General features: G+C 45.3%; 2 protein-coding genes across 9 annotated transcripts in view; one reads left to right on the top strand and one right to left on the bottom strand.

Annotated features, from left to right (window-relative positions):
* The window catches only part of LOC110524417 (BCAR3 adaptor protein, NSP family member), a 103,814-nt gene extending 98,385 nt beyond the window's left edge, over nt 1–5,429 (top strand). For all 3 annotated transcript variants that reach the window (XM_090235695.1, XM_021604019.3, XM_021604020.3), the window contains 6 exons: nt 213–1,018; nt 1,613–1,728; nt 1,836–2,007; nt 2,150–2,261; nt 2,350–2,556; nt 2,754–5,429. In XM_090235695.1, coding sequence (XP_090091821.1) covers nt 213–1,018; nt 1,613–1,728; nt 1,836–2,007; nt 2,150–2,261; nt 2,350–2,556; nt 2,754–2,929 — 1,589 coding nt within the window. In that variant the 3' untranslated portion in view covers nt 2,930–5,429. The remainder of the gene's footprint in view (nt 1–212; nt 1,019–1,612; nt 1,729–1,835; nt 2,008–2,149; nt 2,262–2,349; nt 2,557–2,753) is intronic.
* LOC110524419 (formin-binding protein 1-like) overlaps nt 4,877–15,392 on the bottom strand; it is a 43,375-nt gene continuing 32,859 nt past the window's right edge. For 3 of the 6 annotated variants that reach the window (XM_090235699.1, XM_090235703.1, XM_090235702.1), the window contains 6 exons: nt 13,544–13,653; nt 13,280–13,412; nt 11,104–11,198; nt 9,014–9,177; nt 8,649–8,807; nt 4,877–7,877 (listed from right to left, as the gene is read on the bottom strand). In XM_090235699.1, the coding sequence (XP_090091825.1) occupies nt 7,870–7,877; nt 8,649–8,807; nt 9,014–9,177; nt 11,104–11,198; nt 13,280–13,412; nt 13,544–13,653 (669 nt within the window). In that variant the 3' untranslated portion in view covers nt 4,877–7,869. Of the gene's footprint in view, nt 7,878–8,236; nt 8,808–9,013; nt 9,178–11,103; nt 11,199–13,279; nt 13,413–13,543; nt 13,654–15,392 lie in introns of those variants that run through there. The other 3 variants (XM_021604022.3, XM_090235700.1, XM_090235701.1) reach the window with 2 other exon arrangements.

Below are 15,392 nucleotides of genomic sequence, written 5' to 3'. Positions count from 1 at the left end.
GACATTAGCTAAGGATGGCGATAAATGTATTTCTGAAAGGATTACTGAGCAGATAAAAGTTGAAATGGAAATGGATAGATGTGCTTGATGTCTGAGTCTTTGGAATAAAAGACAGCAGCTCCACAGCCACACAACACAGACATGGCTCTAGCTGTATGTACTAGGCTGCAGTGTGCAGGTTCAGGTAATGATGGTCCCCTCTCACTCCCCAGGCTCCAGGCCCCAGCCCCAGTCCCAGCTGATGGAGCATCAGCCTAGGTCCCAGTCTCCAGTGTTCAGGACGGGCAGTGAGCCGGCCCTCAGTCCCACTGTGCCAAGGAGGATGGCCTTTGAGACCCAGGCCGGAGAGGCCATCCGGGGCTCAGAAAGCCAGCTCTGCCCCAAGCCGCCCCCCAAGCCCAGCAAGGTGCCCGCCATGAGGATACCCCACTCCCCACACCTGCAGCCCCTGGCCCCTCTGGCCAGCCCAGCCCCAGGTCCCCCTGTTCCCCCACTGAAGCCCAAGAAGCAGCATCTGACCCAGGCTCTCCAGTCTCCCCAGCCCCGCAGCCCGGAGGTGAACTACTTTGAGCTGAGCCCCTGCAGCCCAGCGGATTGGGACAGGCTCCAGGCTCCAGGCTTGGGCCCCCAGCCTAACAACAACAATAATATAAACAGCTACGTAGAGAGGCTGAGGACAGAGGAGAATGAGAGGAGCAGCCATGGCTCCAAACTGGACCGCAGCTCCTACCACCATGCCATCGAAGCCCTGGAGAATGGCAGCGAAGAGGAGGAGGTGGAACAAGAGAGGAAAGGAGAGATGGATGAGATAGAGAAGACAGGGGAGGAGAAAGAGAGGAGCTTCCGGCGGCCGGTGTTGGAGACCGCGTCTACGTTCCGGCCGGGGGAGTTTGAATCCAGGCTACTGCCTGCAGAGAACAAACCCCTGGAGATGAGTGTGCTGAAGAGAGCCAAGGAACTGCTCGTTCAGAAAGACCACCACATCATTGCCAAGCACATCCTCATGGCAGACTGCCAGGTACTGCACTGTCCCACTACACCATTCCCAGATTACCCACAGGACATTCTCCACCGCACTAGGCCTACTGTATGTCTGAGCACTAAGGGCTGAATCCCAACTTGAGATCATAAAAGAAATGTCAGTGTACATCATTAATTAATATGAATGGGAGATTTGCAGGACAGTTTGTGTTTGCGTGATACATGTCTTATTCTTCAGAAGCATCTAATTTAGAGGCTGGACAGTCAGGCACACAGAGGGCATCAGAGACGACTGGCATTTCATTCATTTCCTCTCGTTGGTATTTTGCATTTCACAGACAGTCAGGTGCCTTATGACTGTCTGGGAGTGGTACACTACACAAAGGGTCAAATGAAACCAGTAAATGTTATTTAGTTAGATGCACCAAAAATGCTCTGTAGCCAAACCCATGACTGGGTGTCTAGTCTTGAGGGAAACATATTTATGTGGCTGTGGAATTCAATAAAGATGTCTGGTTTAATTCAGTCAGAAGGAACTCCTAATCAATTACAGGATTTCCCCAAACGTGACCATTCTAAAACACTTCCATCCTCCTACAGCTTAACTAAACAATGTTTATGTACCTGACAGGTTGCTAGGGTACTTGGTGTCTCTGAGGAGGTGAAAGGTCAAATGGGTGTGTCCTCTGGTCTGGAGCTGGTGACCTTACCCCACGGCAGGCAGCTGCGTCGAGACCTGATGGAAAGGTAAACACACATACACACCCAAACCCACCTGACACACGCCTCAGGTGATAGGAACCCACATGTAGACACAAGGCACTCATGACTGAACTCTCCGTTGTGTAACTCAGGCACCACACCATGGCCATCGGGGTTGCCGTGGACATCCTGGGCTGCACAGGAAGTCTGGAGGAGCGAACCGCCACGCTGAACCGCATTATCATGGTGGCTCTAGAACTGAAGGACTCCATGGGGGACCTGTACGCCTTCTCCTCCATCATGAAAGCACTGGACATGCCTCAGGTACCCCACTCAATACAGCCAGACATGGTCCCCCAACCCCACCACATGTTCTGAGATGAGTATTTAAAGGCAGATGTCCCTAGGGATATTGTGATTGTGCTGTTTGTTTCCTAACATACCGTATGTATGCCCTTGACCACAGATCGCACGATTAGACCACACCTGGACCATGCTGAGGAGGAAATACACTCAGACTGCCATCATATACGAGAAGTCTCTCAAGCCCTTTTACAAGGGGCTGTATGAAGGAACAGGTAAGCACTTCAATAGAGCCTCCTTGGTGCTCTTACTGAGCTTAAGTGCAGTTGTAGTCTCTGACCGTGTCCCTGTGTGTGTGTGTAGTGGACATGCCCCTGACTGGCACCACGGTGCCCCTACTAATGCCCCTGCTCATCTTGATGGAGCGCCCGGCGGTGGCGTTCGAGGGCATGGAACTGTGGGAGAGCAACGACCAGGGCTGTGAGATCATGCTGCGTCACCTAGAGGAGGCCCGCAGCGTGGCACACAATGCTGACTCATACACCGCCAACACTGAACACGTCCTGAAAGGTAATACACTCCACACCTTCTGCTAGATAGTGCTCACAGCTGTTAACATTATTTGTTAAACAAATGCTCTTGTCCAAAACGTCACAGCTTTTCCCATAGTGCCCCGAGATTGCTTAAGACACTATAACAGATGCATGACTAAGCTGGTATGATGTGCTACAAGGCTAACGATAATTTATTCCTCTTTCTGTGTGCAGACTTCCAGGCTGACGAGGACCTGCTGGAGATCTTTAAAACAGACTTTCAGCTGCGTCTGCTGTGGGGCAGCAGAGGGGCGGCCGTCAACCAGACGGAGAGATACGACAAGTTCACGCTCATCCTAACTGCTTTGTCCAGAAAGCTGGAGCCAGCGGTCAAACACACAGAACTCTAAACCGAGCCTGTAGTAAACAGACTGTATTAGTGAACACTGGTGGGTTGTAAAAGGACTTTCAGGCTGGTTAAGAGAGAGGACAAACTGTGCCCGAGGAAGAGGGTTGCATAGCGAGACTACTGTGATTTCCCAACCTGCCCAAAGGAGGGAGAGTGTCTGAGATCCAGTTGGAACTCTTCTCTGGCAGTGGCAGGATATTGAGTGTGTTCTTATGAAGGGGAAATATTTCCCTCAGTAATGCAGGAGGGGGGTAGCCTGGTCCAAGATCTGTTTGTGCTCCTGCCTACTCCATTGCTGTCATTGTCAAGCCAATGGAATGACAATGAGTGGAAGGGAGTTGGCATGATAGCAAAAACAGATCTGCACCATATACATGGAGTGTACAAAACATTAAGGACACCTGCTCTTTCCATGACAGACGAACCATGTGAATCCAGGTGAAAGCTATGATATGATCCCTTATTGATGTCACTTCAACCAGTGTAGATGAAGGGGAGGAGACAGGTTCAAGGATTTTTAAGCCTCAAGACATGGATTGTGTAGGTGTGCTATTCAGAGGGTTAATGGGCAAGACCAAAAATAAGTGCCTTTGAACAGGGTAATGGTATTAGGTGCCATGCGCACCGGTTTGTGCGTGTCAAGAACTGAAACTCTGCTGGGTTTTTCACAATTCTTCAGTTTCCCGTGTGCATCAAGAATGGTCCACCACCCAAAGGACATCCAGCCAACTTGACACAACTGTGGAAAACATTGGAGTCGACATGGGCCGGCATCCTTGTGGAACACTCTCGACACCTTGTAGAGTCCTGATGAATTGAGGCTGTTCTGAGGGCGAAAGGGGGTGCAGCGCAATGTTAGGCAGGTGTTCCTAATGTTTTCTACGCTCAGTGTATGTGCAGCGGTAGTCATCCTAGTGGATGTGGCAGAGAGGAGAACACACTGACCGCACGGAGACCAAGAGGAGGACCCAAGAAGACTTTCTGAAAGAAATGGGTGTATGAATGTATCCCTAAAGTAGGGACTGAGATGTAACACCCTTGTTATAAGGGTTCAACAAATGACAGAGGACATGAAATGATGAAACAGAAGTAAAGGACGACGTGTGGTCGCTATACAAGAGGCAGTTACCGCATATGGTCTAAAATACTATGGAATATATACTGCATGTACATTAACTAGTTCTTCAACTGTCTGCTTCATGTTCAATGTTCCTCAGATGTCGCGGTATACGAGTTCATCTGGATAATCCTGAATGGTAAAAGGTGTACATATTTAATGTGAGCATGTGAATGCTAGACAGTGTAATATATTTCCCTCTTAAATATTATTGACCTGTAAATAGCTGCTTATTCATTGTAATATCTTGATATGAACTCGTGGTAAGAAATAGACAAAGAAATGACATGCAGGTGTCTGAGTAGCAACTTCAGAACACATACGTTTCAACATACGTATTGTGATTTAAAAAAAGTTGATTTAAAGTAGGAAAGTCAGTTAAGAACAAATTCTTATTTAAAATGACGGCTTCCCAAAAGGCCTCATGAGGGGACGGGGACTGGGACACACATCACGATGAGACAACACTACATAAAGAGAGACCTAAAGACAACAACATAGCATGGCAGCAACACATGACAACACAACATGCCAGCAGCACAAAAACATGGTACAAACATTATTGGGCAGACAAAAGCACAAAAGGGCAAGAAGGTAGACGAAAGTTTTCAGTCGCAGCGAACTGAAAAGACAAGTGACCCAGGGATGTGTGTGCTTTTTGGGACCTTTTACTGACAAGAATGGGTGTTGTATGTGGAGGATGAGGGCTGCAGTAGATGTCTCGGATCGGGGGGAGTGAAGCCTAAGAGGGTTTTATAAAGAAGCATCAACCAGAGGGTTTTGCGACAGGTATACAGAGATGTTAATGAAGTCTTCAAAAAGATGCCAATGTTTGTTCATGTGTTTGTTTATTAGAACAATTTGAGAGAACAGATTTTTTTCCCACACAAAGTGTCTCACAACATTAAAAGTAAAAAGATGTGCACAACATGAAGAAATAGAAGTACTGCAATTGGTTATTACAATATATGTTAAAATAAGACAACAGCGACATTCTCATATCTACTTTTCTGTCATTAGATGAATTTGCCACCAGAAGCGTGAATATTACTGAGTCTTAAAACGTATTGTTAAGTTTTGCATAATGATCAGAACTACAGCATAATGGATATGATTTAGCTCAGTTTCAGTCCAAAATGAAAATCCCTTCATGGCATAACATTTGGTTAAGGATGCTAGTGAGAAACCTACATATCCAGCATCAAAAAGGGTCATCACTGAAGGCCACTTGCACTGTGGTGCCAACAATCCGGTCCAGCACCGTTTTAGGCAATTAGAGACAAGCGTGTCAAAATCCTTGTTATTACTGATGGAGGATAGCCAGACACACACTGCAGACATGAATGGGTTAACGCACTTCATATTAAAAAAACAACTACTTACACATTAACAACTTAAACCTTGACTTGCTCTTCTGATTTTGATCAACAATTACATGTCCATCAGGGATTTAACCAGTATTACTATATCGGTTGATATTGTAGAGTAGGGTCAAGGGTCAATACATGAATAGGCCTACAATAGAGGCAGGTAGCCAATATACAGCGCTTAAATATTTGCTGTGAACTCCAGATATGTTGAGTCAAGCATGTACCTTCATGCTCCTCGGTAGGCTACTGAAAGGAATGTCTTTCCCCCAGTTCTGATTTCTGATAACATACACCAGTTCAACAAAAAAGGAGTGAACATTCAAATGAGCTCATCCAGGCGACGGAATGACATGATAAACTAAACAGAATCGCAGGGTGTATATAACCTGCACTGTTCCATTTTAAAAACAGCATTATCTGTGATAGTTAGTGCACATTCATCAAGGAAGAAGATCTGTTCCTCCATTGGATGTCTAAGACCTAGGGTTGTCTCTAGGAAGTTGAGAGAGATGCAGTTCAAGTAAGATGAACATATGGTATAACTTTCACAGCTTTTAAGTAATTATTAGGAACTAAATCACTGATCGTATTAGCATTTCAAAGTGGGACCACCAAATGAACTGCAAAAAGGGGAATATTACATCCTGCCAGGGTAAAACCCTGTGTCAGTCTGATAAAAGCTACATCTTTTGTTTTAAGCAACATGGGTGATCATGGTGATCTCTCACCATGTCAATTATGTTCATACTAATTAAAAAGGGAATCATGCAAGTTAAATTCACTTCCAAATTAATTGAATTAAAAATGGTTAGGACTAGGAGTATCAAAAGCAGTAAATTCCTATATTTTGTGGTAGTTCTGAACTCTACACCTCCTATAATAACAGTGGTCACAGCTGTCTCACTTTACATTTGTACAAAAGGTAGCATACAGAGTCCATTTCATTCATTCATTGATATTTCATTAAAAATGCTATAGGGCAAAAGTGCATCATATCCCTTCATAAGGATGTTCTGACAAACAATGCATGGTTACTATGAGCTAACGGTACGACTGATTAAAACCCTATAAAAAGTCACCATAAAAACACATTCAGTATGAAATAAAAGAGATGTTAATACAATTCAGTAATACAATTAACTACATATATACATACAGGTATATGTATACATATGTTAATATATGTATCATCACAATCAGAAATATAATATGCGCTTGAAAGAGGAACGTTAAGGTAATGCAACACTCATTCGTGTGGAGATGGCAGCACACCGAGGCCCCAGGATGCTCCACGGAGACAGAGGAGGAGAGACGTGGCGGTCAGGCCCAAGAGCAGCACCACAGCAAGCCAGCGTAGACCGAGTCGGTTGGAGTCCTTGCGTGCAGCAGAGAGTAATGGAAGAGCACTCAGTGGGTCCATCCTCTCTCTCAGATATTATTAAGGAAAATAATGCATGGAGTGTTGTTGTTGGATGGCCTTTGTAGTTTGTTTTAGCTCAGCCTCCAGGTTTCCTGGCCTGAGCTTGAGTGGTGACTGACTGGCGAGGGAGGAAGGCCCTCTGCTGGTGTGCTGATGTCACTGCACTACCCCACCAGCCTTCCGCTTGTCTGGTGCTGGTGCAGGGCGGAGTGAGGAGGGGGTAGTGTGATGGGCAAGCCGGCTGTCTGTGACTAGTGTAATCCTACACTGACCTGAGTGACTGAATGCGGTGCCACGAGTTACTGAACAACACCATGACAGAGATGACATTCAACACACACACGCACTAGCACGATGAGAACAATTCCATCAACACAGTTAGAACAAAAACAAGGCACACAAAAAACTAAACGTGGAAGAATGAAGAAGACATACAGGAAGATTAGAAGTGAATGAATGGGCGGCGGGAGCGACCACAGAGTTACATCCAAGCCAGTCATCATGGCCAGTCCTGTATGAAGGAATGACAGTTCATGTTACAGACATGCTGAAGCGCGTTAAGGTAAGGCGACCACAGGAGAGTGGCACAGTCAGGCAGGCATTCCCAACAATAGAATGACAATGCAACAACAAGACTGGCTGTTAGTGCTGGACGTTATCTGAGGAACAGAAATACAGAGGTGAGTAGTAGTGTAGTAGTAGTGTAGTAGTAGTGTAGTTCTCTCATTATAAATGATGATGTTGTAAGCTGCTAGCTCTAAGACCCCTCCCCGGTCCCGGATTCTGCTGTTATGTTGCAGTCGGATGGTTACTCTGTGCTGTGTCTAGGCAGACACAGTCTAGGAAGACTGCTCCCCTCCTACAGAGGCATAGCTACTATCCCAAGAGTCTCTGCTGCTATGGAATCATGTTAATGGCCATGGACGTGTGCATGCAAACATGCAACCTGCCAAGCCTTTCCCCTCCCCTGTTCTGCCCACCCAGAACAGACTCAGCATGTACCCTCCACCAAAGACCTCGCCACACTGCTCCCCTCAGGAATCTGCAGTCCAATAGGAGAGAGAGAGAGGAGAGGAGTTACTGTACCGACCCGGCTACAGAGCATCGACACCTGCCACCACCCACACCACTAGGACAGAGACAGTACAACTGTGTAATATAGTCCTGACCACCAGAGGGTGCCATTGTTGTGACACACACACAAAGAGAGACAGAGTGTACGATTATCTTAAAGAGTAGTACGGTAGTGGGAGGCATGAGTCATATAGGCACAAAACAAGCCAGTCCTTACCAGGACTGTTTAACTCCATTCCTGTCTTAAATAGGTGGAGCAGATCACTTCACATATGAGACTCACAACAGATAACACATATAAGACCATACAAAAGTAAAACAGGTAAGTTTCTTTTTCTATTTTCCAAATCTGTCACCACTGACAACTAAAAACCAGTAGAGCATTACAACATCTCCTTCTAAAAACAAAAGACACATGAACTAAAAACAAACATAACACAAATCACTTCTGAAATATTAAATACAATAATCTGCCTTAAGTGGGGGAGGAGTCCCCTTGCCACAGCGGGGCTATGGATACGTCCTCATACAGACACACATGGCTTAATTCATTGGTACAGAGCTCCTGTACAGGGAGGTCACTACACTACCAGGATGTCTGTTGTGTTTGTTTGTCGTGAGCTCACACAGTGAACAAAGAAGAGGGGCTGCTGTTCTGACCAACAATCCCCAGAGGAGGAAGAGGGGATATGATATAGGAGTCCATGCAGGTGGTCAGATCAGATGTAGGTGACTGCACCTTTGCTGTTCTTCTCCATGGCGATCTCCACGTAGGACGTGGGCACATAGCCCTCCTCTCCGCTCTGCTTCCTGGCTCGCGTCCAGCCGTCACCCTTGTCCTCCTCGATGATGTACAGCACCTCGTTCTCCTTCATCAACAGCGTTCCCTCGTTCTGACCTGGGGGTCAACAGCACAACACAACAGAGGCATACTGTTTGCACACAGGGAAAGAATCACACTGTACAGGAATAGCGCGTCACATTTCATATTCACGCAAATACTAAATACTGCTCCACTAGTCAGAACGCCCACCACTATTACTGTCACTACACACAGTGAGCCAGTGAAATGCAGAGAGCATCACTGGCTCTGCTGTGCTGTACCGTTAAAGGAGTAGAGTGCTTTGCAGTGGCCAATGACTGGGAGCGGGTCGTCATCGTCAAACTCATCATCAAACTCGTCTGGCTGGTGGGCCTGTCGGGGGTCTGGCTGGTGAGGGGGGCTGCGGTGCTCCTGGTTGGGGACGTCGGTGTAACTGCCCTCAGGGCTGGATGAAGAGAGGAGGAGAAGAGAGGATGAAGAGAAGGGAAGGATGAGAGAGTCAGTTCCATCTCAGCCACTCAGGTTTAGATGGGTGAACTCATGATAACCTTGAAGAAGGCACTATGATGCCAAAACGTTGGTGGTTTACCCAATAAATTACAGGAAGATTTTAACTGAGTACCAAACATTAGAAACACTTTCCTAATATTGAGTTGCACCCCCTTTGCCCTCAGAACAGCCTAAATTCATCAGGCATGGATTACAAAGTGTTTAAAGGGTTCCACAGGGCCGGATGTCCTTTGGGTGGTGGACCATTCTTGATACAGACAGGAAACGGTTGAGTGTGAAAAACCCAGTAGCATTGCATTTCTTGACACGCTATAACCGGTGTCACGACGTGGCCTTTTGAGGGTGTATACCGTGGCTCCTACCTTCTCTCTCACTCTCCCCACCACAAGTTTTATGACTTTAAGACAGGTCATAAATACCTGGTAGAAAGAGCTTCTCTTCATTGAAAACTCCTAATCCCCAAAATGGGAGAACTAAACAATATTGATATTTTTGAGAATGTGGGAATTGTCCGTGGACACTAAAGGGATAGTCATGCTGAGTGTGTTTCATTTGGTGATCTCATGAAGGACAGGAAACACAAATAACTGTATCTCTTAAAAGTGTAAATTTCCCAGCTGTCAGGTTTATATCTAAATATTGTGAAACGTATGTGATTAAACATAAAACTATTTGTGAAAATATGTAATGTGATGTTAACCTTCTAAATTAGAAAATATGGGTTTGCATATAAAAAAGTTAACCAGGTCAGTAAGCAGGCCCACGTGAGCATAGACATTATGTCGGCGTCATGGATCGCCCTTTTCTCTGAAGTGTATAAAACCCATTCCTACGAAACATACATTAAGTAAGAGAACGCCGAGACAGAGTCCCCACGTTGGAATGGCTACAATTCTATAGGCCACAGAGACCATACAGCTGTAGTTTTGGCTACATGGCTGGAAATGGTTAAACTCGAGACTATCGATCACTACAGAATAAGAGCAAATTCTAGACGACACAAATTACTAGTCTGCAGCTAGAAATACCGACAACCTCCGAAGCATCTATCCTATGAGAACATTTCCAAATGGTACTCTGAAGTATCCAATCCAACCAACTACAAAAGACATTGTGACATTGTTAACCAGAGACTGATGAACTCTACAGGACGATTGAGGATTTCAAAAGAGAAAACAACAGCGACATAACCCTGAAGAGTTATATTCGGAAAATTATAACGTTGTAATCAACATTTTTGGTGGTGCCCCGACTTCCTAGTTAATGTTTACATGATTAGTTTAATCACGTAATAATTAAAGCTAGAGAACTGATTTGACATAGATAAGTCTTCACATTTAATGATAGTCCAGACACGACCCCAGTGTGCCTTGCACCTACTGCCACACCCTGTTCAAAGGCACTTCAATTAATCTTGTCCATTTACCCTTTTTATGGCACACATACACAATCCATGTCTTGATTGTCTCAAGGTTGAAAAATCCTTCTTTAACATGTCTCCTCCCCTTCTTCTACACTGATATAAGTGGATTTAACAGGTACCTCTACTAACCTTTTTGGGTGTGTGCCAGCTCAAGCTTTTCACCGAACTTTCGGTGAGTTGCAAGCTGTAGGATTCTGCTCCAGTCAGTCTGTGACTGAGTCATGTTCCTTTACAGAAAATGATTACGACACCACCCATGTTAAGTATTCTAAGACAGACATAACTAGAATGTGTGTCATTCTATATCTATACAAAGACATCTGGTGAATGTGGATCTTTTTAACGCTATGGCCTATTGGCACCCGTTTCACTACAATGACTCCCTACTACGCATGATAGGATCTATACCACTCCTCGTGTGTTTGTGTGCCCTCTGACCTCTCTCTGCCGTGGGGGGCGTGATGGTTGACATCAGCACTGGGTCTTCGGTCTCCTCTGGTGCTCACTTTCCCCTCCACCTCCGACAGCCAGCTCTGAGTATGAGAGAGTGAGAGTGAGAGAGGAAATTAACAACGGGAGAATCCGTCATAGAACAGTCATACTGCTGTTCACAACCCCACGGTGGATACACTCATTCCTTTCCTTGATATGCCATCATTCAGCCAGTCTTTCAATATAGTGTAGTAGATGGAACCCCCTGAAGATCCAAGCAGCCATCAGAGCATGTGAACAGAGTTGAGCGGTGGGGAAACCTGCTCATCATTCATGGAGCGGTGCTGGTGCTCATCATTCATGGAGCGGTGCTGGTGCTCATCATTCATGGAGCGGTGCTGGTGCTCATCATTCATGGAGCGGTGCTGGTGCTCATCATTCATGGAGCGGTGCTGGTGCTCATCATTCATGGAGCGGTGCTGGTGCTCATCATTCATGGAGCGGTGCTGGTGCTCATCATTCATGGAGCGGTGCTGGTGCTCATCATTCATGGAGCGGTGCTGGTGCTCATCATTCATGGAGCGGTGCTGGTGCTCATCATTCATGGAGCGGTGCTGGTGCTCATCATTCATGGAGCGGTGCTGGTGCTCATCATTCATGGAGGGGTGCTGGTGCTGCTCCACGTCCTTTCCAACCGCTCCTCTCACAGGATAAAACAAAACAAACTTCCGCTCCAAACGTGCTCCATTCATTAAAATCACAATTGAAACAACACCCATCTATCACCCATCTGTGACGACATGGACCTACCATTTGGTTTTGAAGTATTGAAACCAAACCATAAGATTTGAATGAAAAGTATTTGAATAAACATGAAAAGGTGACTGTAAGAAGCGCTCATCATTTCAAATAGGCTACATGTCATATTAAACAGCATAAAAACACTGAACGGGTCCGGAGCAGACAGGTAGCCTAAGAAGGAAATGTATTATTTAGGCTAGAATATTTCAAGGCTATAGCCTACAAAGGAATACATTGTGAAGCATTTGCGAGTGTGAAACAATAGGCTGGCAGGGACATAAAGCGCTCAGCAGTTAAACGTTTTGTCGTATTAAATCAGTGGGGTCTAGAAATTGCACATTTAGGCTGTGACTTACGTAGAATGAAACACAAATTAAACTAAAAATGCCTTATAACTGACAGTGCCTTTGATTTGATTTTTAGAAACACGAGTTTGACCAGTGTGTGGCTTCAGGCTCATACGATGGTGCCTGGAGAGCAGGCCACCAGCGGAGAATATCCTCACCGTGCTTGCAGAGCCACTGGGGATGCTAAACACCCTTTTGTCCACTCTTGCCAGGCTGAGCAGAGATGCAGAGTTGCTTTTTTTTTTCTATAGGTAGGTCTAAAGGGTTTTAGGCAAAATAACCCAATCAAAAACAGAAAGCTCCTTGAAATTGGGAATATGCCAGGCCTATTGGGCCAAATTCAATTATGGCCTATTGTATAGATAATTTTTGTTCTCTTAACTAAACTTTTAAGTGATCTTATTCTTAGTGTATAAATACTTTGCTACAGTGACACAGTTATCTACCCACCTCGTTCCTTTCTTTTAACATGTGCACGTAGTAAGTACACCATCATGCTTTTGGGATATGTGTCTTTTCAGATTCCACAATGATTCTTTAGTTCATCGCCACACTCCCTCTCTTGCTCTATCCTCCTCATCTTTGTAAGTCACCTTGATTTTGTGTGTTTTATCAGTTTCTTTATGAAAATATTTAGCATACTTGATGACAGTAGCTAAAGCAAGGGGATAGCAGCACACAAGTAGACTACAAATGCATGCTGGGACGGGCATGCCCTGAGCTCGTGAAGTGAGCGGTACTGGAGCGGGCGAGAAGGCTGACGCTCCAGCCTTCGGGAATCTAGTTCCGCGCTCCAGTCAAATTGGGCACGCTCCGCTCACATACTGTACTCTGGCAGTCATATCCTGTTCTACTCAGTGTGCTGTTGACAAAGAGAAGCAGTGTATATAGTCATCCCCCAGAGGGGGCTAACTCCACACTGTAAACCTCAGCCCAGTCACCATGTCTCCAGATGTGCTGTGAAGGCTCCCCTCCATTCCCCTACCCTCTGCTCTCTGGTTGGGGCTCCAGGGCTCTTGGCTGGGAAGACCTACCTCATTCTTGTGGATCTCAGAGCGCAGTTTCTCCATGTTGCACATGGTCTCTGATATCTTGGGCTGGAGACTCTGGGGGTCGCCCATCTGAGGGTTCTTCTCATACACATCCTTCATCTTGTTCAGTGCATCTCTGGATACACAGTTACAATGGGAAAACATTGTACGCAAACAATTTAACAAATGGCACTGAAATACTAATGGAGCAGAAACATGGGCAATATATAAGATAGAATGCAGCGTTAAAGTGTTCCAATGGCCTACCTTTGGTCCACCTCTTTCTGTAGTTCTTTGCTGAGCTCGTCTATCCGAGCCTGGAGCCTCTTGCGTCTCTGTTCAGGAGGCAGATGGCTGAAGTCCTCCAGTGATGGAGCCTGAAATCACATCAGTATACTGTCTAGTCAAAATGACAGTCACTCATGGGCTCTAGAAACCTTTCCACAGCAAGAACCAAGAGAATGACAGTAGGAGAGACCAGGGAAAGAATAGTTTTGAAAACCTCACTCAAGAACTGTCTGTAACACTAGACATGTGCTATAGAACTCCACTAGATGGGACAAATATGCACAACTAGCTCTGGCAGTGGAGACATCACACCACTGACCACGGTGTTAAAAAAGGCCAATAGAAAAAAAGACCCCCAAAAAAGGTTGTCAACATGTATGTGGCTCATGTAGGTTACCATGGTACCTAACCGCACAGCATCAAACTATCACAAGGGTGTGGCTATTTTCTGTTTGGAACAAAGTTACCCAAAAACGTTAAGGACAGAAGTAGGCACAATCTGATGAGCATGTTTAGTGTCTCAATCTGGGTGAAGTTATACTTGTCACAATGTTACATAATCGGTGTTATTTATATTCAGTGATTGAATGATTCTGCACATAATGTGTTGTATCATGTATCGGAAAGGCTATCCTCCAAGGAGAATACACTGTTCTCAAGGTATACTAAAAACCAGTTGACATTTTAAAAGCCCCTTCTAGATGATGCGATGCAATTTTGAGCACAGAGAGAGGGTTGTTTCCAGGAAGTCTGTCTCTTTACTGCAGACACACCATGAATCACCTCAGCCATCCATTAAGGAAATTAAACCAGGTCCTTCAGCCAGAAACCAATGAGACACACAGGGGTGACACACAATCAATGGTCTGGTCCGGTAATACTACCTTGTGTCATTCATTAGACTGTGTAGCCATCATACAGTATATTGGGTGGCGCATGACGAGGTACAATACAGTTAACCTTCATGTCACATCGACATGTCACCCCCACCACCCCATCCATATACCACCTACAGTTTCAATATCGCTTCCTACAATTCACCACTACCACCCCATCCATATACCACCTACAGTTTCAATATCACTTCCTACATTTCACCACTACCACCCCATCCATATACCACCTACAGTTTCAATATCGCTTCCTACAATTCACCACTACCACCCCATCCATATACCACCTACAGTTTCAATATCACTTCCTACAATTCACCACTACCACCCCATCCATATACCACCTACAGTTTCAATATCACTTCCTACATTTCACCACTACCACCCCATCCATATACCACCTACAGTTTCAATATCACTTCCTACAATTCACCACTACCACCCCATCCATATACCACCTACAGTTTCAATATCACTTCCTACATTTCACCACTACCACCCCATCCATATACCACCTACAGTTTCAATATCACTTCCTACAATTCACCACTACCACCCCATCCATATACCACCTACAGTTTCAATATCGCTTCCTACATTTCACCACTACCACCCCATCCATATACCACCTACAGTTTCAATATCGCTTCCTACATTTCACCACTACCACCCCATCCATATACCACCTACAGTTTCAATATCACTTCCTACATTTCACCACTACCACCCCATCCATATACCACCTACAGTTTCAATATCGCTTCCTACATTTCACCACTACCACCCCATCCATATACCACCTACAGTTTCAATATCGCTTCCTACATTTCACCCCCACCACCCCATCCATATACCACCTACAGTTTCAATATCACTTCCTACATTTCACCACTACCACCCCATCCATATACCACCTACAGTTTCAATATCACTTC

Source organism: Oncorhynchus mykiss, chromosome 5 (genome assembly GCF_057628025.1).
Source record: "Oncorhynchus mykiss isolate SJ-2025 chromosome 5, ASM5762802v1, whole genome shotgun sequence".
NCBI lineage: Eukaryota > Metazoa > Chordata > Actinopteri > Salmoniformes > Salmonidae > Oncorhynchus > Oncorhynchus mykiss.
Note: the sequence above shows the minus strand (reverse complement) of the source record. Positions and strands in the feature narration are given on the sequence as shown.